Below are 22,998 nucleotides of genomic sequence, written 5' to 3' on the forward strand. Positions count from 1 at the left end.
TGCCCATGATGTGTCATTCCATTTGTCATCACTCCTTCTCTTCTCAGGGGAAAGCACACTTAGGTCAAAAATCAACTTGTTCCTTTGTCTCCACCTCCCCAGTCATCTTTTCCTGTCACGAATTCTTTTGTTGCTGGCATTATTTCATATTCATCAGCATAATGTCTGCAAATTCCTAAATGAAATATGCTAAACTCATAGCATAATATATTTTCCATCACTCCTCTTTACAGCCTTCCCCTTCCCAGAGGCAACCACTTGTAATTCTTAGGATTTTTTTTCCTGGTATTTATGTACCTCTTATCTATTTCTAGATAATATGCTTAGACTATTGCTAATTTGTTCTAGGCATTCCTGAGTTCCTGATCAGTGAAGATTTTGTTTCTGTTTGCTTTCTGCCAACCTTGTACCCTCTGTGCGCTTCCCTTCTCCTCTACCTGTGCCGGCCTCCTGTTACAACTGTATCATATTTGTTAGTCAAAGAATAACCAGTGCTGATAATAGCTCAACTGTGTAAATATTCCTCATTCTTCCAGTTGGTATTCCATGATTGTTTCCTGTGGGGCAACAGTGTTATTTCTAGGTTTATACTAACTTTTTTTTTTTTTAATTTCCTTAGTACTTGTGTACATCTGTCACTGCTTTATCCAGACTCTCAGACAGGTCTGTTTATCAGCAGCCGTCATTTTTGCCAATGGTTCAACACAGCAGATTTGCTTTTAGTTCCTTGGCCATGGCTCTCTGCTCTGGTCCCCTTTTCTCCCATGTGATCTGGACTAGTGATTGCTCTGAGCCTGGGACACAAGTGCCATCCTGGGAAAATTTTTTCCCCCACCTTGCTGTTCTGTTCCTTTCCCTGTCCTAGATCCCATGTTTGTTTGCTTGTTTGTTTGTTTTTTCTTGCTTTCCTTCTGTTTTTTGCAAAGGCACACCTTCCAGTAGTTTTCTAAGAACAAGTGCTCAGAAACCTGCATGTTCATTTTCTATCCTCGGCTTCTAGGCTGTGTAGCCATTCTTTCATTGGAAATACTTTCTCTTCAGAATTTGAAATCCGTGTGTCTCCTGGAACTCAGCATTCCTATTGAGAAATCCAGTTTCATTCTGATTGTATACTTTGTTTGCAATCTATTTGGTTTGTTTTTAATGTTCTGGAACCTTTTAGGATCTGCCCTGTATCTGTCGTCATCTGTACTCTCAGTGTTATGCCTTGGTTTGGGAAAAGTGAAATGAAGGACAGACCGCATCTCACCACGTCACTGCCTTTCCTCTTTTCTCCTCTTTATAAAATGTAACTGGTTCTCAAGATGCCACCTCTCCCGATTCAGTCCTCCCCACCTCCAGAGTGCCCGCAGCATCGGTGAGGCAAGGATAAAGTCAATCCTGGTATTTCCAGACCTTTCTCAGGGTCTGGCTCAGAGTGCTGAATGAGTGTGTTTTGTAATACAGAAATGACTTCTGAAAATAGTACTGAAATTTTTGTCTGAATTTGAGGCCAGAATTTCCAGCTTACTTTCAGAAGTTACCAGGAAGTCCCTGCAATTACCTTGTACTCACTCACACATCCAAAAGGAAACTCACTGTCTTCAACATTTGTTCTCCACCAAACTCAATATTAATTGAAACTATTTCCATATTTTCTACTCCTCCATTCATAGGCCCCAGAGACCTCAGACTTGTGTGACTCTTTAGCTGCTCACCCTCTCCTTGTCTGCATGTTGTATTGATTCTGCTTTAGAGATAACTCATCCTTAGCTCTCTCTTTTCCATTTATCTTGACACTGTACGATTTTTTAAAACACCATTCACTAATTAAACAAGGTGATCTGTTATTCAGACATAGCAAAGCTTTGACTATTACAGTTAGTCTATTTATTTAAAAGAATTCACAGTAGGAAAGAGGCTATAAATATTTTGAATATGAACTGACTTGTAGTTAGGGAAATTGAATTCTAGTCTACAATTAAAAAATAGCTAATGTTTGTTTCTCTTTGTAGAGGAATAATGCATTAGAGTTATGTAAATCTGAGTTATTAGGTGCGTATTAGAATCATGTGAATATTAATCATTTCAATACTATAGCTCACTTTTGTTGCCTTTGCACCTGCTATTCCTTCTGCCAGGTATGCTATTCTGTCCCTCCTTTTTGCCGTGACTCACTCCTGCTTCTGTGTCAGCTGTAATTCACTAGGAAACCTTGCCTCTCTAGTTCAGGTCCCTCCCTTACCTATCACACTGTTTTGCTTCTTGAGATCAGAAGACATGTCTTGTTAATTCTTGGGGCCTAGGTATTTTTAGTGCCTAATAATATCGTGGCACATAATAGGCCCTCAGTAAACATATGTTGAATGAATATTCTAAATGCACTTTTTAAAAATTTTAATTGTGATTAATTACCAGTATCTTTTTTTAATTTAATTTTTTTTATTTTTTTATCTTTTTAATATAATTTATTGTCAAGTTAACTAACATACAGTGTATACAGTGTGCTCTTGGTTTTAGGGGTAGATTCCTATGACTCATCGTTTACATACAACACCCAGTGCTCATCCCAACAAGTGCCCTCCTCAATCCTCAAAATCCATCCCCCCTCCACCCTTCCCCCATCATCCCTTAGTTTGTTCTCTGTATTTAAGAGTCTCTTATGGTTTGCCTCCCTCCCTCTCTGTTTGTAACTATTTTCCCCTTCCCCTTCTCCCTTTGTCTTTCTGACTGACTTATTTCCCTTAGCATAATACCCTCCAGTTCCATACATAATGTTGTAAAGGGCAGGATTCCATTCTTTCTCATTGCCTAGTAGTATTCCATTGTATATATAAACCACATCTTTATCCATTAATCAGCTGGTGGACATTTAGGCTCTTTCCATAATTTGGCTATTCTTGAAAGCACTGCTATAAACATTGGGGTACATGTGCCCCTATGCATCAGCACTCCTGTATTCTTTGATAAATTCCTAGTAGTACTATTGCTGGGTCAATAGTACTACTATTTTTAATTTTTTGAGGAACCTCCACACTGTTTCCAGAGTGCCTGCACTAGTTTGCATTCCCACCAACAGTGCAAGAGGGTTCCCATTTCTCCACATCCTGTTGTTTCCTGAGTTGTTAATTTTAGCAACTCTGACCACTATGAGATAGTATCTCAATGTGGTTTTGATTTGTATTTCCCTGTTGGTGAGTGATGTTAGCATCTATTCATGTGTCTTTTGGCCATCTGGATGTCTTCTTTGGAAAACTGTCTATGTCTTCTGCCTATTTCTTCACTGGATATCTGTTTTTCAGGTGTTGAGTTTGATAAGTTCTTTATAGATTTTGGATACTAACTCTTTATCTGATAAGTCATTTGCAAATATCTTTTCCTATTCCGTCAGCTGCCTTTTAGTTCTGTTGATTGTTTCCCTAAATGCACTTTTAACATTCGGATAATATCTTCATTATATGTTGTGATCTTACACATTTAATTATTTGATGATTAAAGGATCTATTTCTCATAGGCACTTCTGATCAGTTTCCCTTAGAAATGATGATGATCAAAGACATAATAAAATACACTAAAGAAGTTATTTAATTTATAAGGTATCTAAAACAGTGCCTGAAACACAATCAAATATTTTGTAAACTTGCTGTAGTGCACTATGGAGTTCATTTATGAATTTATTTCCCTACGTGTTTATATCACGTAGCAATTTATCAAGTGCTTTCTTTCGTATTATCTCATTTGATCCTCTCATTAACCTAGACAGGTATTCTTTCTGTTACACTTGTCAGGAATGATTATGTAACGAGTCCAATGTCTCACAGGTAGTGCATTGAGACCTCAGACTAGAATGTGTGTCTCTTTACTTCCGTATTGTATTCTTTGCATTATGCTGTGGGAGTGAAGGCCAGGAAAAGCCATCAGCTCTGGGGGACTAAAGCACAGACCTTCTAGGAAGAGAGTAAAGGATGGGAGAGAGAGGATCTGTGAAGAACTACAAGCTTTACAGTTGCCTTTAGCTAAAAAGCAGGTCATGACATAAGATTAGAAAAGCAATTGGAATCAAGTGTCCAGGCAAGTGAAGGAGTTGGCACTTTATATTGTGGGAAGCGAGAGATACTAAAAATTTGTGACTGGGGGATTGAAGATCCTAGTTCTGTTTCAGAGCTTACCAGTGCTATATGGGATAAATTCCAATTTGGGATTAACTAGATGCAGTGTGACTCCTAGGAACTCATGCACTATTTCGGGTGAAAACTAATTCAGTCCTGGGGCACCTGGGTGGCTCAGTCGGTTAAGCATCTGACTTTGGCTCAGGTCGTAATCTCAGTGTATTGAGTTTGAGCCCCATGTCAGGATTTGTGCTGACAGCTCAGAGCCTGGAGCCTGCTTTGGATTCTGTGTCTCCCTCTCTCTCACCCCCTCCCCTGCTCACTCTCTGTCTCTCAAAGTAAATGAACATTAAAAAAAAAAAAGTAATTCTTATCTGAACAGTGAACTTAAAGTTTAGTCAGAAAAGGAAACAAGTGATCAATTCTTGAGATATTTAGGTGTGTACAATATTTGGCAATTGAAAGGATGTATGAGACAAGGGAAGAGGAAGAAACAGTGCTGCACTGTTGACAATGGTGGTAGGAATGTACCCCTACCACTTTCTCTGTCCTCAGTGAACTCAGCCTAGTGGTAAAAACTGTCAAGTAAATTATAATATAAAGGATTTATTGCTGTAGGTATCCCATGCCATTAGGACACAGAGGGCATCCAGTTTACCCCATATAGATCAGGGAAGGCTTCTCAGTTCTCTGACTTGAAGGAGAAGAACTTAGCTTGGTGAAGAACAGGGAAGGATGTTCTGTGTAAAGAGAATATCATGTTCAAGGACATGAAATGGATAATATGAGACTGGAGTATAAATTGTTCAGCCTAAATGTGTCAGTATCAAATGGCTTAACCTACCTAATAATAATGTAATTATCATATTCATAACTTAAAAATGGTATAATATAACTTATTTAGCATTCTAGTCCATTTTAAAATTTCACCAGTTACGGTAATAAAATCATAACTTTCTTACAGTCCAAGAGCTAATCAAAAATTGTGTATTGCATTTGGTTGTCACATCTCTTTAATCTCCTTTAATCTAGAACACCTCCCTAATTTCTTTCCCTTTCTCCCTCTCCCCTTCACTCTCTTCTTTCATAATTGGTCGTTATTAAGAACCCAGGCCAGTCATTTCACTTTGGATTTCTATGATTGTTTCCTTACATTTAGATTCAGGATAAATATTTTTATGCGAAGTACGATACAAGGTTGTGTCTGTCTTAGAGCATCATTTCAGAAAGCAATTGCTGCTAAATTTGATGTCAGATTTGAGTATTTGGGTAAGGTGATATCTGCCAGATTTCTCCAAACCCTGGTCCTTCACATCCTTATATACAATGGTTTGTGCCCCCATTGATGTTATTTACCTCTATCAGTTCTTGTTATGTGAGTTATAAAATAGTGAATTTTCTATTTCCCCTGTACCATTGACACCTAGTGGTTGACATTCTTCTATAAAGAGCTTTCTCTTCCCCCATATCTATTTGTAATTTTTTAGTATCAATATGGATGCATACTTGGTTTTTTTTCCCCAATACGTAATTATCCATCTCCATTTTTACTCATTTGGTACTCAAATCATCCAAAACTTGGCCAAGGCTTACTTCATTCTGGCTCCCCTCTGCCCTTTTGACACATCCTTGTCTGTCCTTGGGTACTCTATTTAATCTCCTGGCACATCAGTGTGTTCCTGGTTTTTTTCACACTTCCTTGGTCTCAGCCCCATGATCAACCATATTCTGGTTCCCATTAAGAATGATATTTAGAAACCAAGATCTGGAGACCAGACCTGCTCATTGCTGTCACAGTGTCATTACTTCTGCGTTATTTTGGAAAGCTAGGAAATGTGTTTTTTTAAAAACCCTTTAGGGGCACCTGGGTGGCTCAGTCAGTTAAGCCTCCGACCTCCGCTCAGGTCAGATCTCACATTCATGGGTTCGAGTCCTGCGTCAGGCTCTGTGCTGACAGTTAGCTCAGAGCCTGGACCCTGCTTCCGGTTCTGTGTCTCCATCTCTCTCTGCCCCTCCTCTTCTCATGCTCTGTCTCTCTCTGTATCAAAAATAAATAAAACATTTTAAAAATTAAAAAAAAAAAACCTTGAGCTTATATGATAGTCGTACTAGCAATCCAACACTTTGTGCTTCTTCCTCACCTATTCCACGTTTGTATTTCCTTTCCCAGGGTGAGTTTACCCATCTCCTCTCTCTTATGATACAAAACATAATAGTTTCAGAATCACTGTCATTACTCATCAGCAGTAAACTTACTAAGGAAAGTTCAAATTTTCTTTGTTCTTTTTCTTCCCCTTTAAAGTGTATGCCATTAATCTCATGCTCGCTTTAGTAAACTTCTAGATTTTTAAAATGTTGCCTTTTACTAATGAAGTATATCTACAACCTTAAATACCTGACATTACTTGCAGTTTGTTTTTTTAAGTTAAGTTTGAGTGTAAATTTTCAAAGATAGCTAATTACTAATTAAGGTGTCTGAAATTTGTAATGCATTTTAATTAAAATAGCCACCAACCACTTCAGAATTAAATTTATGTGAAAATTAACCTCCAAATACTCTACTTGTCACCCACCTTTTTTTAAAATGACACCTACAAAATTTAGTACGTTTCTAAAAATATGTGATAGAACCAGATGGAAAGGGGCCAGTGCATATTTATATTTATATATCTGTTTATAAACTGTAAATGAGTTTGCTATCTGTACTCTCCTGCATTCATTTGTCATCTGTTCCCAATGAAGGGATTGTGTCTCAATAAAAAGAAATTTTTAAAAATGAGAGGAAAATAGTTTTCTATTACTTTACATGTAATAACACCAGCTGTACAGTTTCATAGGGAATATCTACAAATAACCTCTTTCTGAGGGACCAAAAAGTCTTGGGCATTTCCTTGATTTGGGATTGGGCCAGCAGTTTCTTTGAAGCTTTTCTTTCCCCCCCTTCCTTTGAATAATATTTAGCACTGACAGCTATAAAAAGCTGTAAACACTACAAGATAATCTGTTCTCTACAGAGAGAATTCATTAAATATATACAGAATATCAATTTAAACTAATCATAATGGGATGAAATACTTTAGGTATTTGAGAGCCTCTTCTGGTTATTTTTCATTACAGAAGACCAACTTTTCACACAATCTGTAGAAGTTTGTAGTGATTGTTCCATGTCACCTAAAGTCAGGGGATGATTATCTTCTGATATGAAAACTCACTTGTTGGGAACATGTTCACAGTAGTTAACCTGGAAATATAATTTTGTGCAATGAGTTTAGGCAGCAGAGTTCTCCATAACAACAACAAAAACATTCTCCCACACCTGGTCGATTTTAGAATAGAAGCTGATGCTTTGAAAATAACCCATTTCTACAAGGGAAATGTGATTTATGATAACCTACGACACAGATATGACTAGAACCCCACTCTATTTAAAGTTATTGTGCCACCAGACTATAAAAGCAGTCTTCTGAAGTGAATCAATGGAACCTGGTCCTCTTTAGTGGACAGTAACACAGGCACTAATGAGACAGATTTCATTAAAAGATATTTGATTTATGAGAGAGTTAAAGTCCTTTCTTATCTTAAAATTGCTGGTTTAGTCCTGGCATCTGATCTCTCTTCCCCCTACCATCACCATCACCAGCTTCTGTGCATGCTTTGACATTGCTATGGTAACCCCGAGGGCTGATGGAATTCCCTGCATCTCTCTTCACAGAGGGTGATGAGACAGGAGTGATGGATAGTCTGCTGGAGGCATTGCAGTCGGGGGCTGCCTTCCGCGACCGAAGAAAAAGGACACCAAAGCCAAAAGGTGAACATTATACTTGTTTCATGTTACCTTCTAGGGAACTATCGCTAAGAACAACCTTTTTTTTTTTTCTTTTAATTCTTTTAAAGTCATGTGTCAAGCATATAGTGCTGTGGGCAACAACTCTTCAGAAGTTTCATGAGTTTGCCTAATCCTTCCCTTGCAGTGACAAATGTCAGAGAGAGAGAAGCATTCCAGTTGGCCGATGTCAGTGGCGCATTAACAAATCAAAGCACTGAACCTAGAAAATCTTGATTAGTGTGACAAGTCTCAGCGAAAGAACCATATGCACCTTATCCCAGTGGAGTTTACAGTAGCATAATTAAATGGGAAGTAAAAGTCATAACATCATTGCTTCAAGTATTTCAGGGTATTGAAGCATTGCTTTGGGTCCAGACATATTTAACCTTTGAAAACAGTCTAATACTGTAACACTTCTTGAGATGAACAGACCTCTGTGTTAATTTTCTTTGTCTCTCTTTCTCTTTTTTAACAGATATTCGGCAGAGTTTCAGTCCCATGTCTCAGAGGCCTGTTCTGAAAGTTTGTAGCCATGGTAATAAACCATATTCATAAATTGCACATTCTTCTTATCTACTTTTATCCTGTTGATCTATTGTTTTAATAGGCTGCTGTGAAGTTCTCAAGTTTAGATACAACTATAATAGAAATGTGTAGCTGTACCTATTTGCTATGAGATTGTACATTCATATATTTCATGATTACATCATTGCCTTGAGGTAATATCTAGAGCTCTTCTTTCAGATCTCAGATGAATTTTTAAAATTATTATCTGAGATTATGTCATACATGTTTGATCGGTGTTGTTCAATGTATCCTTTCAAAAGCAGTATGTTCTCCATGTAATATTTTACATAGGATTTACTTTACCTCAGGATACAATTTGAAATATTGAGTCCATTACCTACTTTACTCTACCATATTTGCCAGTAGAGTCTGAAACTATGACCAGCATTTTAGCAAAATCATTAATACAGATGAGTTTCATGTGGTATTGTGGAAGCCTATACCAGAATTGCCAAAAAGGTGAGTTAACTTAGTCTCTGTTACTTATTTGAGATTAACTGCTTTCAGAAGTCCCTAACCAACCCACACACCCACCCTCTTCTTCTCTTCAAGGTGCCAGTTCATATTGACTGGGTTTTATTTACACTGGTTCCCTTTCTCTCACTGTTCTGTATTACAGGGTTCTGCTTACCTTCCGTAGTCATAAACAAATGTATCAATTACCATTTTCATTTATTCCGAATGAAATTATTGTCAAAGTTTGCCAAGAAATGCTTAACAGATTTGCATTGAAGGGCTATTTTGGGTGCAGATGAGTTAATTTTCTGGAAGTGTTAGTATGTGATGGAGTATAGAAATTGGTGTCAAAAAAACAAGAATGTGGGTAATTAATCTTAATAGATGAGTAGATGCTTATGGCTCAAAATGAAATATGTATATAGTAGATGTTTAAGAAATGAGAGGAAAGGTAGAATCTACAGCAAATTTTTAAATAGGTCTTCTGAGTCTTTTCAACAGTATGTTTTTGTTACTGTTTGGCCTTTCCCTATGCTAATAGAAAAAAGAATTGTAGTATGTCAGAGTTATTCATTGTGGATACTTAAATAATCCCTAGCTTTCGGTTTATGATTTGGAGTCATTGTGACATGGTAAATAATGGCAAGAAGTCTAAAGAATAGAGCTATCGTGGGACCCTAGAGACTATTTTGTTTTGTAGATGAATAAGTGGAAACTCAGAGAAGCTGAAAACTTCCCAGGAGTACAGAGCTAGTCAGTGACACAAAAGTGACCAAAATGCAGCTCTAATTCCCATCACATTTCTTTTTTGATTATATATGGTTACTTTGGATTTTTTCATTAGTAAGAAAATGCATAAAATAATGCAGCCCACATTGTGAGTCATTAAAGACCCACAGCCAATACAATGATCACGGCATGATTATAATGGCCTATGTATACCCATGCATTGCTTAAGTTAAAATAAGTATTTTAGTGTTATGTAGAGGAATACTACTCAAGGTAATTTTATGCATTGGCCTTGGGGAACCCAGTTCTTTTCTGACTGTAATGTCAGTAAGGTGTCCAGTCTACAAAGGCTCATCTTTATTTACTTCTAAATTGTAGTATTTCAGTCCATTGCATAAAAGCAGATGAACCTTGCATTTCTATCTTTATTCAAGTTGACATATGCTGTCTGAAGTCCAAAGATTGTTGTGATAATTAAGCTAACAGATTATACAGCAAGCCAATGGAGATAGATCATAGAGGTCAAATTCTTTTCTAATATAAATGTAGTGGATTAAAGTGTTTTTAAAACTTATTTTCTATCAATATTTCTGTTGTGTTTTCCCTTCATATTTCTAACCAAGTGGGGAAAAATTCAAATGACCAGTTAATCTTTAAGAACTCTTTATATATAAAGAAGATAAATTTATTTGACTAGATGTTGAAAAGTGCAGAATTTATTTAAGGAAAGTATCATGAATGCAGCAAGGATTATAATTATTTTTAAGAAAAGATGGTATTTCGGAGTATTTTGTAATCTTGCTATTTAAACATTGCTTTTTGTCTTGAACATGCTAACACTGAACTATGTGAATGAAATGTAACTTGAACCTATTTTACTTTTTAATCTGCTTTCATATGTATTTAAAATTAATGTCTGATATTTTCTACAAGCATATATAGTAATTCATACTATCTCATAACCTATTTTTTAAAGATTTATGAGATTTTATATAATTATTTTAAACTTGGCTTAGATCCTATGTAAAATAATATCTGTAAAAGTATTAATAAGTTAGTGTCTGCTGGGTTATTTGGCTTACTAAATACCAAGCACAGAATTTCTATAGGTATCATCCCATTCAGTCTTTGCAATAGTCCTATCAGATAGTCAATATTTTTATCTCTATTTCATTGTGGAAAGTAACTAAAGATTAAATAGGTCTGGTAATTTGCTTATGGTCCTGTGCCAGCTTTTCAACTGAGCCTGTCTGACTTTTGATTCTAAGTTCTTAATCTCTCTGCCATGTTGTACTCTTGAGTACAATTGCTTGAATCAGTATCTGTTCCCCTTCACACTCTTGAGCTGATGAGCAATGTGTATGCATTTTTTTTCTCTTCTTGATATAAAGGGGACCTATTGAGATACACCCCCTCAGATATTTCTTAGCCTCCCGTGTATCTTGTCTTTCGTTCCCAGATTTAACCACTAGATAGCACTCTTTTCCAGGAATATGTCATCTTCTGGAATTATGACCACTTGCTATTAATTGGAGCCACCTTATACTCTGTTAGAAAGATCATGGAACACTTAGATTGTATAGAGTATAAATAGAGATTTAGATTATACATATACATGCAGAGGTAGATATGAAGATCAGTCATCTTTTATTTCAGAATTAGAAGATCCTGGTAAAATATCTGAGACCTTGCAGCTAAAATTTCCCAGTATATATGTTGGCAGAAGATAACCTCAAGCATTCTGACTCCTATAGACTTCAGAAGCCCAGGAATTATACATCCTGAACAACCGAGCACTTGTGCTGTGCTCCAAATCTCTACCAGAAATACTTTGGTTAAAACCATTACTTCTTTTATCTTTTGTGTTGCCTGTGTAAACCTCAGCAGAAACTAAATGTCCAGTAGTTTTCCCTGCAGAACCTTTATTCATTCATTAACTTAGCAAAATTTCTTAAGCATTTGCTAGGCACTTACAATATAGAGATAGTCCCAAAGAGTTCATTATCCATTGAGGACAGATGAGTAGCAATTCCCATACCTTTGGTTAATGCCAGGATGGAGGGTAATGCACAGTGTTTTGAAAATATCTACGAGTGTGGAAGACCAGTCCAGATCTTATGAGGACGATCCAGACTTGACTTCTAGAAGGACCTGAAATCCAGAGTGAGGTTTGAGGGATAGATAGAAATGAAGCCAAAAGCCTGAGGGCAAGGGTGAGACCCAGCATGTGTGGACTTTATCAGCGGGCTCTTGGTGAGTCCCAGTCTGAACTCTGGAATACTGTGTGCTCTAATAACACCATGGCTTTTCTGTTTGCAGTCGTCATTTCCTGTAAAATATTCTTACTCAGTGTCCGCCACGCTACTTACGAGTCTCATCAGGGTGAGGACAAGGCAGTCAGAGCTATCTGATTTGTTTACTGCTATAACCTCAGCACTTAGCTGCATTGGTGCCTAACACATGGCTGTTTAGTAAGAACGTGTTGAATGAACAGAAATGTTTATGTTTAGGTTTGAATGGAACAATTAATGTACTATATTGAGCAAAATCAGGTCACTAGATGTTACCCAAATAAGTGGGACTTAATATGCTAATTGTTAAAGCTCCATCTGTGAACACTGTTAACCCTTTCATCTCCTCCTTAAAATGTGATCTGTCATCAGGAGGTATCTGATCATCAGTGGTCTAGGCTTCAAAAGGTGTTATATCAAGTAGGGAGGAGGCGGTTCGATCTTTATTGGATTATTCACTCCTTAGAAGTGGAGGGTTGCTTATTAATTAGATTTCTTCCCCTTGCTTAATCAAGCGGAGTTTAACAGTAAATAAAACAAAGGAAAGCATCTGCTAATGAGTACAGGGCATGATCTCATTTCTTTACTAAATGCAGTGCATTCCAAATTTGAAGATTTTCTTTGGTCTGTGGAAAAAAAGTAAGATTTCCATTTAAGTCAAGATCATCAAAGTATTTATTAGTGCATTTTTATAAAAATCATACTATATTTGGGTGTTAGCGAATCAAAGTGTCTGGTTAAAAATAAAGGACCAGATAGGAAAGAAGTATGTGGAAAGTCTGATGCCAGACCAAGGATTTGGAATGTTGAGGTTTCTGAACAGGAAAATGCAGGTCTGAGCAGTTTTTCTGGAACTGAAGTGAGAAATGTAGGAGAGGGGAAAGAATCAAAAGGATTTCGTAGCCATCTTGATGCCAACATGGATTGGCCGCAAGGGCTGGGGAGAGAATCAAAGAGCTTATCAAGGTTTGAGGGACGAAGCCAGGTCTAGAGCTGTGGGCTAAGAGACCCTCAGAGAATTGCTGACACTGTGTAAGGTAATGCGTTATCTACAGGAAAAATCTTTACATCTAGAGAATGGCAAGTCAAGTGCTAAACCTCAGGAATGGTTACAGATGGTAACGAAGTGAGCAAGAGAGGAAAGAAAAGTCTGGGAGACTACATGATAGTGGAATCAACATTATGGAGGCTCAACAAAGACTTGTGAAGATTTGGTTTCCTCATTTTCTTTCTCCTTTTGTTGTTTGTTTCCTTGTTCCTACAACTTGGTAGTATACGACTGTGTGACTAGTGTTTTTCAGGACACATTTCTTCCTGCCCTCTTCTAGGACTTGTCCTCTGCATACTCTATAAAACACTTAAAATGTTCGTAACAAAGGATTCACAAATGTAAACTGTTAAGCCACACCTTGTGGTACATCTGCCTGCAATTTGATTGCATCTTCATTAGAAGGTTCTCTTTAGTACAGTGGGAATTTTTTCCTCTTAAATGGATATAGAGTAATCAGAAAGAATTCTATAAACCATATGCAATTAAAACCCCTAATGATAAAACTATTTGACTGTGACAAAATAAGATAAAACATAATCAGAATTTTAGGCAAACAAGTATTACACATTTTTAGTGAACATCCATAACCTAAACAAAATCTTGCTATATTATCTTTACACTAAATCAATTCTTAATAGCCTTAATTTGGATTTGATTATCTATTTTTACTCTTCCACTTATATATGGAGCTTTGAGAGATTTTTATAGAAATAAGATTGTATTGCCGCCAGGCACAGCTGCTCTGCTACTCTAAGATTTGAAGTCAGAATTAAATGTGAAGCTAGTTAGATATCTTTAAATTAGCATATTTCTCCACACAATAAGGGCCGCATACAAGACAGGCTTTGTTATAGATGTATCAAAACTTCCCACACCCTCCTCCTTATTCCACTCAGGCTTGGGTTCTGTTTATTTCTTCACCTACCTTTCCCCAAATAGCAAGAATTTGTCTTGAGGCAGAATTATGAAATTAGTAAGGTTTTCAGTAGTGTCTACCGAACACTAGCTGCCTTAAGGCTTGTTTGAAAACAGTGAAGACGACACCAAACCACTCCTTGTCTAGAAGACCTTACCTGTCACAGTGAATGTTGACAACTACCACTTTTATTTCTTTAAACTATATCTGAATTTAAAGTAGAAAGAGCCTAGAGAATAATAAAGTAAAATTATATGATTTGGCTAAATATCATTGACTCTTTTTCTTGAGAATATTTTTTGTTCTCTTTCCGATGAACTTGTGCCCTACTAAATACCTAACAAGAAAAGGGAACTATTAAAATACTAATTGTTTTTGACACCCTTACACTTGAGCTTTCCAGCAGAATCAAATGCTGCCTAGACTGTCAAAAAAGACTTAAATATTTTTTAAGGAGATTTCTCTAGGCCAGGAGTGTAAAACAATTTGGGTGATTTCACATTTTATTGAAATATCAGCCTCTCCTATTTACAGTGTAGTCAAGCAAGAGGAAGAATGGACTGACTCAGCGGGACTCTGCCTAGGTAAGGATGCCCGTTGGGCAGGAGGGAAAGGCCTTTTTAATTTATAGTCCGGGCAGGGACAACCTTCTGGCTTAGTCATTATCATAAACACTCTTAAGCATGAACAGGTTAAAAAATCTTCAAGCCCCGAGGACTTCAAGTTGTTTTAAAAGGACATTTATGCAAGAAATAGCAAATGCCTTTGATTTAATGAGCATTCACAAATGTGTGCTGAAGTCTGGAACTAAATTGAGTGAGAAGGGATAAAGGACTACTGCATAAGAAAGTAATGTCCTTGACTTCCCTGAAATGGTTGTTAGGATTAATATGTCCTTTATTCTGTTGGTGTTGCATGGTGGACTATAATTACATGATCTTTCAAAATTTCTGGCCCGCTGTAAATTTCTCCCTTTTCTCGTGACATGGATTCAGAATCTGGGTTTAGAAGGAGCCTGTGGACAGACTTTAGAAGTTCCTTGAACTCTCCTTTTGTTTCAGACTTTTGTGTTTGGGCATGCTTTCTGTCCTGGTGAAAGGACCTCTTGATTTAATCACATTTCTGCCCACTTCCCCCCCCCCCAAATAAAATATTAAAAGATAATTATTGATTTCGTTGTTTGATTACTGACTTAAAAGATTTTTTTCAGTTTCCACATACTATATTTTTCCATGTATATTCTTGAAAGGAAACCACTTTTACTTTAGTTTTCTCATTTGAGAACTAAAGTTGCGTTGACACAATCACAAATGTGAAAAACATGTCAAATAGTTGGCAGATCTACAGTTTTAATGACAAAGAAATTGTTTAGGAAAAACCGTTAAGATTCAGTGAAATGGTGCTACTGTGAAGATTCCCTCAGGATACAGGGAGGAGAAAGGTATCATTTGTGCCTGGGACAGTCATCAGTTTTACTGGAAAGGATAATGTACGAGGCTCATCTGGGCTGTACAACTTGGATGAAACCGACAAGGGAAAGAAGAGTTGGGGAAGGAGCAGCCAACCAAGCCACAGGCTTCAGAAGGCCAGGCAAGGCAAGGATAGGGGAGCATCTGAACATGGATTGGCTTGAGGACACAGGTGCTGTTACCCACCTCAGGAAGAGCAGTTTCTAAAGAATAATAGAAACTGAAGCCAGAAGGCATTAGCTGGAGGAGTGGAGGTGGTTCTTTCTAAAAGACTGGATATAGGGGCACCTGAGTGGCTCAGTGTCAGATTCTGTGTCTTCCTCTCTCACTGCCCCTCCCCTGCATGTGCTGTCTGTCTGTCTCTGTCCCTGTCTCTTCTGTCTGTCTGCCTCTCAAAACTAAATAAACATTAGTAAATAATCAAATAAACTGGATATGAAAGAAGAAAAAGAAAAGACATAGCTAGGAATAGCTAGAAGTAGAAGGAGTCATGATGTAATGAGTAGGTTATGTTTCTTCACCTTATGTGTGTCACTGACTTTAGGACCTTTGTATGGTGAAAGGAAGGAGCTCTGGAGGGGAGGGATGACTATTTAGTTGGGCAGTAGTTAGAGTGAGGCTCTTGGGGGATGGCATGGGCAAGCACAGCTGTGGAGAACCTGGACAGTAGAAAGGAAGGACGTACGGAGAGAAGTGAGTACAAATACTGAGTAATGAGGAATCTGGAGATCTCACCTGATGACATCTGTTTTCTCTGAGAACTGAGATGTAAGGTGTCTTTCAGAAAGTGAGTCTCTGAGTAGAAAGAGAAGCAAAGATGATAAAGGACAGACAGCACATGTCCTATATGGATTGTGCAAGGTAACTGCTCCGGGAGACAAGATAGTGTTTGCATAGTGGCCCAGCTGTAATGAGGGTGAAGAAAGGTGGCTAAGGTGCACCCCAGGCCATGGGACAAAGGACAGTTAACTTCCTTATAACCTAAAGGTTCTAAAAGTTTACTCTCCAAACGTAACCATAGTGCCCAGTGTGGCAGAAGGCGGTCCGAGTGTGCTTCAGAGCCGCAGCCAAGAGGAGTCATCCATTCCGTAGAGGATATTTCATACCTTAAAATGGGATGGTAGTTATTTAGGAAAGTAATGGACACGGTTGGAACATCTTACATGACGTGTGTTCATTGTTGTGCTGTGTTACGTACGAGGAAGGCATCCTACCAGTGGTAAGTGGGGATCCTCATGCAGCGGGTTTCCTCCCCGGCGTGTGTCAACTGTGTTACATGTCTGAGATCCTTTCCTTTGAAAACCATCTTTGGCGCTAACCTTATTATTGCTAAGATACCCTAGATTATTTTTATATTTGATTTGTCCTCATTAAAGGTCAGTCTGGAGTAGCTGCATACAGAAACCACTTTTCAAGACTATTGTCAGTATTAAAAATGAATGCTTTTCAAAGTGCCTGCCAGGACATAGTAGTTACCTACAAAAAGAGCAGTAGTTCTTATTCACTGACTATTTGTGAAAGCATAAAACTAGTCACATTTTTGAATTCTGTATATAGAAGCCTTAAATGATCTTGCCAGTCTGACCTTGAAAGACAGCATGGGGTCAGGCTTGGGATTTAGAGACAGACAAGTCTTGGTTTGACTTCTTGACTTGCTAACAAGGTGACATAGCAGATTATTTAACCTTTGAATTTCCTTTTCCTCAGTTGTAAAACAGAAATGACATATTTCATAGACCACTGGAAAGATTAAATAAAAGTGTGAAAGTACTACAATACTTAGAATTGAGTAGATAGTCAATAAATTGAATATGTTTATTCCTCCTCATTCTTTCCCCTTCTCCACCTACCTTCTGTGGTGCATTTGTCACTAGAAAGTTACTATAAATTATTAAGCAATGATAATTTTAAAATGATAGTAGTAAGCAGAATGGGCATTGAAATTAATTTTCTTTCTGTGTATAGTTCCTATATTGCACTTAAAGTGCATTAATTGGTATGAACTAGTTTAGAAGGAAAAAAAAGAAGAAACATGAAAGCACTTGGGACTTGTAGTTTTAAAATAGGATGTTCTCACCCCCTTTCCTCCTTGGGATTCACTGAGAAGACAGTACGAGAAGGAGTGGTAAAAGCCAATCTGAACTCCTCTGAAATCAAGGCATCTTTAACCAGAAATAACATATAAAGACAGAATAGAGAAAAAGTGGTGGAGGAAGAGAGAACTGGAATCCAGGTGTACTCATTTCCGAGGCCACCATGACCAACTCCCACAAAGTCGGGACCTTAAAGCAACAGAAAATTATTCTCCCACAATTCTGGAGGCTCAAAGTCTGAAGATGCTGGCAAAGGTTCTTTGTAGAGGTTCCAAGGGAGAATCTGTCTTCTTCTCCTTCCCTACTTCTGGTGGTGGCTGACATTCCTTGATGTTCCTTGGCTTGAATATTGGCCTCCATCTTAACATGACACTCTGTCCCTGTCACCTTCTTCTCATGGCCTTCTTATGAAGAGAGACATTCATCTTTTGGTGAGAGCCACACTAATCAAATTTGAGCTCATCTTAACTTGATTACATCTGAAAAGGCCCTCTTTCCAGATAAGTTCACATTCACAGGTACCAGGTACTGGGACTCCCAACATAAATTTAGGATGACACAATTCAACCCACAACAGCAGGTGACTCTGATGAGTCCTCATGGTTCCACACAAGTGGTTCAGGGACCACTAATGGGAGGGATAGGCATAAAGCTGAAAATTCAGGCATCCTAAAGTAGCATTTCAACCTCTGACGAGGCACAATGGCTCTAAATCCAGACCTATAACCACTATGCAGCACTTTCCTCCATGCCACCAGGAGATGAGAAGTATGCTGTTAGGAAAAATTGTGCTAGCTGCTCTGGAATTAGAACACAAGCCAGAGCGGAGGTACTCCACTGAAAACAGGGATTGTATGAACACTGGGGAAGGTCTTCGGAAAAATTGAATGGCAAAATCCTCTTCTGGCGCCTTCCTACCACTCAGTCTTTAGTACATAGGAACCAAGCTTATACTCCAAGTATGTGTGAGATTATTCATCTGGCGATAATGCACAGTCCAGAGAACAGGCCTCCAAATATTAGCATTTGGGCTAATATCAGCTGACTTTTGAGGATATCATTCAACAGGAAAAAAGAAGGAAAAAACCCAAAAGAACTTGGAGTAAACAGAGAAAATGTAGGGAATAACACCATAATTAATATATAGTAACACCATAATTTTATATATATGTATATATATACACACACACATATATATAATCCTCTCTTTTCACCATTGAAATATAAAAGGTGTATGTATAAAAAAAGACTTAAAAATATCTTTCAATATGAAAAATATGGTAGCAGGAAGAAAGTAGTACATATTTGAAAAAGCATAAACAGTTCTGGTGTAGAATGTACAAATAATCTAATCTATTTCACTATGTGTACAACTGTATTAGGGTATATAATTATATTTGTATAATTGTATATATTTATACAATTAGGAATAATTGTGTTATAAAGCTTTGGATGGAGCACCTGGGTGGCTCAGCCAGTTAAGCGTCTGACTTCGGCTCAGGTCATGATCTCACAGCTTGTGGGTTCGAGCCCCACATTGGGCTTCATGCTGACAGTTCAGAACCTGGAGCCTGCTTCAGATTCTGTGTCTCCCTCGCTCTCTGCCCCTCCCCTGCTCATGCTTTGTTTCTCTCTGTCTCAACAATAAATAAACATAAAAAAATTTTTAATAAAAATACAAAGCTTCAGGGAGAAGTATGAGACAAGTGCTAAGGAAAAAAGTACAGGCAATTTTAACTTGGGGGGGAAGATATATAATCATAGTACTCTTCTTGAATTTGACATAGCCTTGTGTGCCATTTTACAGTCATAACAATATAAACCCTGTGGTAGCCAGACTCCCAAGATGGCCCAAATGATTATTGCCTCCTGGTGTTCATATCCCTATGTAATGCACAGCACTCTCACATTTTCCAGGGTTAGGAACCAATTGAATGCAGTAGAACTGATGGTATGTCACATCTGAGGTTTGGTTACGAAAGATCCGTGGCTTCCATCTTGGGTGTTCTGTTTTGCTTCCTGCTCTTAGTTCTGGGGGAAGCCATGCTGTGAGCAGCCCTACTGAGACAACCTGTTAGGAAGTTAAGCTTCGGTCTGTCATAATAGGAAATCAGTAACTATTGTCGAAGACTGACTAATCAAGAGATAGCAGGGGAGGAGCGCCTGGGTGGCTTAAGTCTGTTAAGCATCTGACTCTCGATTTCAGCCCAGATCATGATCTTAAAGTTCATGAGATCTAGCCCTGCAATTGGGCTGTATGCTGATAGCACAGAGCCTACTCTCTACTCGGGACTCTCTCTCTCCCTCTCTCTTTGCCCCTCCCCAGCTCATGCTAGCTCGCTCGCTCTCTCTCTCTCTCTCTCTCTCTCTCTCTCTCTCTCTCTCAAAATAAATAAATAAACTTTTTTTTATTTAAAGAGAAATAGCAGGGGGAATATGAATAAGGCAGAGTCAGAGACAAGAAACTGCTATTTCACTGGAAGCATTTTGCATTTCTTTGTAAAGTAACCATAAACCTTAAAGAAAATTAAAATTAGGAATATTAAAGGTCTTAATGGGCAACAGGCAGGGAATCAATATAGGAAGACATCTCTAAGAGTAACTTAGTTTGTCCCCATTAAAATATAGCTGGAAGCCAAATCTCTTCTTTCATTCATTAGTTACATAATATCCTTTTCTCCTAAAAGAAAAAAAAAACGATTGCACTTGTATCCTTCATTTTTCCTTTTCCTTTTTCCTCTTCCAATTCTGTGCATGAACCTAAAGGGGACTTGTGTCTGTCCTAGCTCTCAGCTTCAGCCTCTTCAGCATTCCTACAGAGTGATAGGGCATGATTAAGAGTCCATAATGTAGTGCTTCTAGCTCAAGATAATGAATGTGCCTTTGCATAGAAAACAGACACTCTCCCCACCTTTTTGTGTGTATGCTGTAGATAACATTGGCCAGCGATTTCGCAGTGCATATCTGAATCTTCTTTCCCTTGTAATTCTTAATGTGAGTGAAAATAGTGATGGAAATAAGTAATAGAGAAAATCAAGTACCTTTCTAGTTTGTTTGTTTCTTACAGCAAAAAGTAGCCTTCCAGTGCTGCCTAAGAACTTGATGACTAATCTGTTCCTACTGAATCCATAGAAAGCCAGAGACTAGGATGAAATCAGCATTTGAAACAGTAATGTTGGCTAGAGTCATTGGATCCTTGTAAATAAGCATCTTCATACATTACACTGGCCACAGGAAGGCCAAGGATGTAGCTAATATAACTAAAACTATTGGTTCTTCGGAGGCAAATGGTGAAATGACTGCCTGTTATGTAGTCTAGGTAAAGAGATAAATATTAACATTTTCTTTACTTTAAGAAGGGCCTATAAATTATTGAAGAAAGCATTGACATGCATTAAGAAAGCTACATGTCCCATTGATTCCCAAGTAAATTAGAAATTATTAGCATTAGCCATGATCTAAATTATTGTGATATGACAGCATTTGGCTTAAACAGTTTCACTATTTATTACCACTGATATTAGAATAAATGATAATGATCATTAAGTGCCATGTACATCATCATTTAACTAATCATGCTTGCAGTCTCCTTCTATTAGTCAAACCTCCTTTGGTTAATTAGTCAGAAGAGCTGTCTAATCCCAATTTCTAGAGCAATAATGAAATAAGGGAATATTGAAATAGAGTAAAAAAAATGCATCACCATTTACCTCATATATCAATTTTATTTACCTTCACCTAGCCCATGATAACAGCCTCAAGGTTAAAAGATTCTGGCTTTTTTTTTTAATTTGAAATACATTTATTAGCCCTGTTATATGTGCATACTTTTCCCATTAAAACACTTATGCAGCAGGAAAGTGCTAATATGCTATGCAAATAAAAACAAAATCCTCATGTACCAGCGTATCTATATTTAAAGATGGACCAATAAATAGTTTAGATTTAGCATTAAAAATGTTAATAACACCTTGCAGTTTAGTCCTGACAAGCCAATAACTCAGTCTGTAGAACTTCAGTGCTACAAATAAATATAAGATACAACTAAGAAACTTCTTTCATCAGTCCTTTTATTACTTCTTATTAATACAGTTAGCTTGAGGAGTTCCTAAGCTGATATTTCATAAACCATGCACTAGGCTATATTTATTTCAAAGTGTATTTTATCACTGGTTTAAAAACAAAAAGGCATATTTCGTACTTTTTCTTTAGTATTTCCCCATGGCCCAAAGGAGGAAAAAAAAGAGAAAAGACTCTCTCAAAATTCATTGTGATCTGTCATTGGGCAACTGCTTAGACAATGCTGATGATGTTCTGTGTTTGAACGCACAGACACAAACACACAAAGGGCACAGCGTATGCAGAGATGCCCGGGACCGTCTCACAGCAGGGGAGAGTGTTGCGGGAGCTCCTGGGACCTGTGCCACCCTGGCCCCCTGTGGTGGTAGCTTCACCTCCAGTAAGTCTCCGTTTTCTATCACTTCTTAAACACGTTTGCCATTCACTTGCCGGAGACTGGATGCGGTCCATTACCCTCCCTTCTGTTAACCTCTTCAGTCACTGATCCCTGTTCACTTCTGTCATCAAAGCATAAAGAGACATGCTCTGCCCAGGGTGAGAAATAAAGACATTCCCTCATGGAAGGAGGTAAGGAAAGTTAGTAACTCTAGGTACTATGTTGCAGAAACTTGTGATATTTCCTGGAAATTAACTCGGTACCTCCTATGTATTTGTTGTAAAGTCAGCCAAAAGGAGGGTTTTGAGTAATTTTTGAAATTGTTCTTTGGTGAGGAGTTCTTGTGTCCTGCTGGTGCAATCTCCTTGTGGTAGTTTCTATGCCTCTGCCCATGCCTATCTGTTCTAGAAAGTGCCATTTCTTTTTTCTCAGTTTAGGCGCATATGGTTTGTCACATATTCCTTTTCTAAACAGATCTCCACCCCTATCTAGAATCTCTTTGTAGTTTTGCACTAAGATCTTCTTTAACTAGCCTCTTTCTACAAATACCAGACACTAATTCTACTGTGAAAATCAGGAATAAAAGACTATAAATGTACAGATTCATGCCTGAGCAAAACCCTCTCTGTTTTACATAAGTACTTGTCTTTAGGTACAGTCCTGACTGTTTTGTTTTGCTTAAACTTTCCATATACTCTTCTGCTTCTTCCCTCATTTTAAATGTAAACTTTATATTGAAGACTAACATAAAGATAAGCACACAGTTCCTAAGTGTGTGGATTGATGAACGCTCATAAAGCGAACTTACCTGTATAACCAACACACAGATCAACAAAGACATTGTTGGAAGGCAGGAGCTCTTTGCTGCCCGTCCCGTCCATAACCTCGCCTCGCACACATACCCTGTGACAGCATGGATTCGTCTTAACTTCGTTCTTTGTTTAAACAGGATCATATGTTTTGTGTCTATGTGGTGTGCATTTGTAATTTTTTCATTCTCATTGTTCTTTAGTGCTCTACTCTGAATTTACTGTATTTTTCCCTCTGTGTTGTTAG

At 37.8% G+C, this 22,998-nt stretch overlaps 1 protein-coding gene across 2 annotated transcripts in view; it reads left to right on the forward strand.

Annotated features, from left to right (window-relative positions):
- DIAPH3 (diaphanous related formin 3) overlaps window positions 1–22,998 on the forward strand; it is a 499,951-nt gene that overhangs the window by 358,403 nt on the left and 118,550 nt on the right. For both annotated transcript variants that reach the window (XM_029936634.1, XM_029936635.1), the window contains 2 exons: window positions 7,801–7,896; window positions 8,390–8,449. In XM_029936634.1, the coding sequence (XP_029792494.1) occupies window positions 7,801–7,896; window positions 8,390–8,449 (156 nt within the window). The remainder of the gene's footprint in view (window positions 1–7,800; window positions 7,897–8,389; window positions 8,450–22,998) is intronic.

Source organism: Suricata suricatta, chromosome 4 (genome assembly GCF_006229205.1).
Source record: "Suricata suricatta isolate VVHF042 chromosome 4, meerkat_22Aug2017_6uvM2_HiC, whole genome shotgun sequence".
Classification (NCBI taxonomy): Eukaryota; Metazoa; Chordata; class Mammalia; order Carnivora; family Herpestidae; genus Suricata; species Suricata suricatta.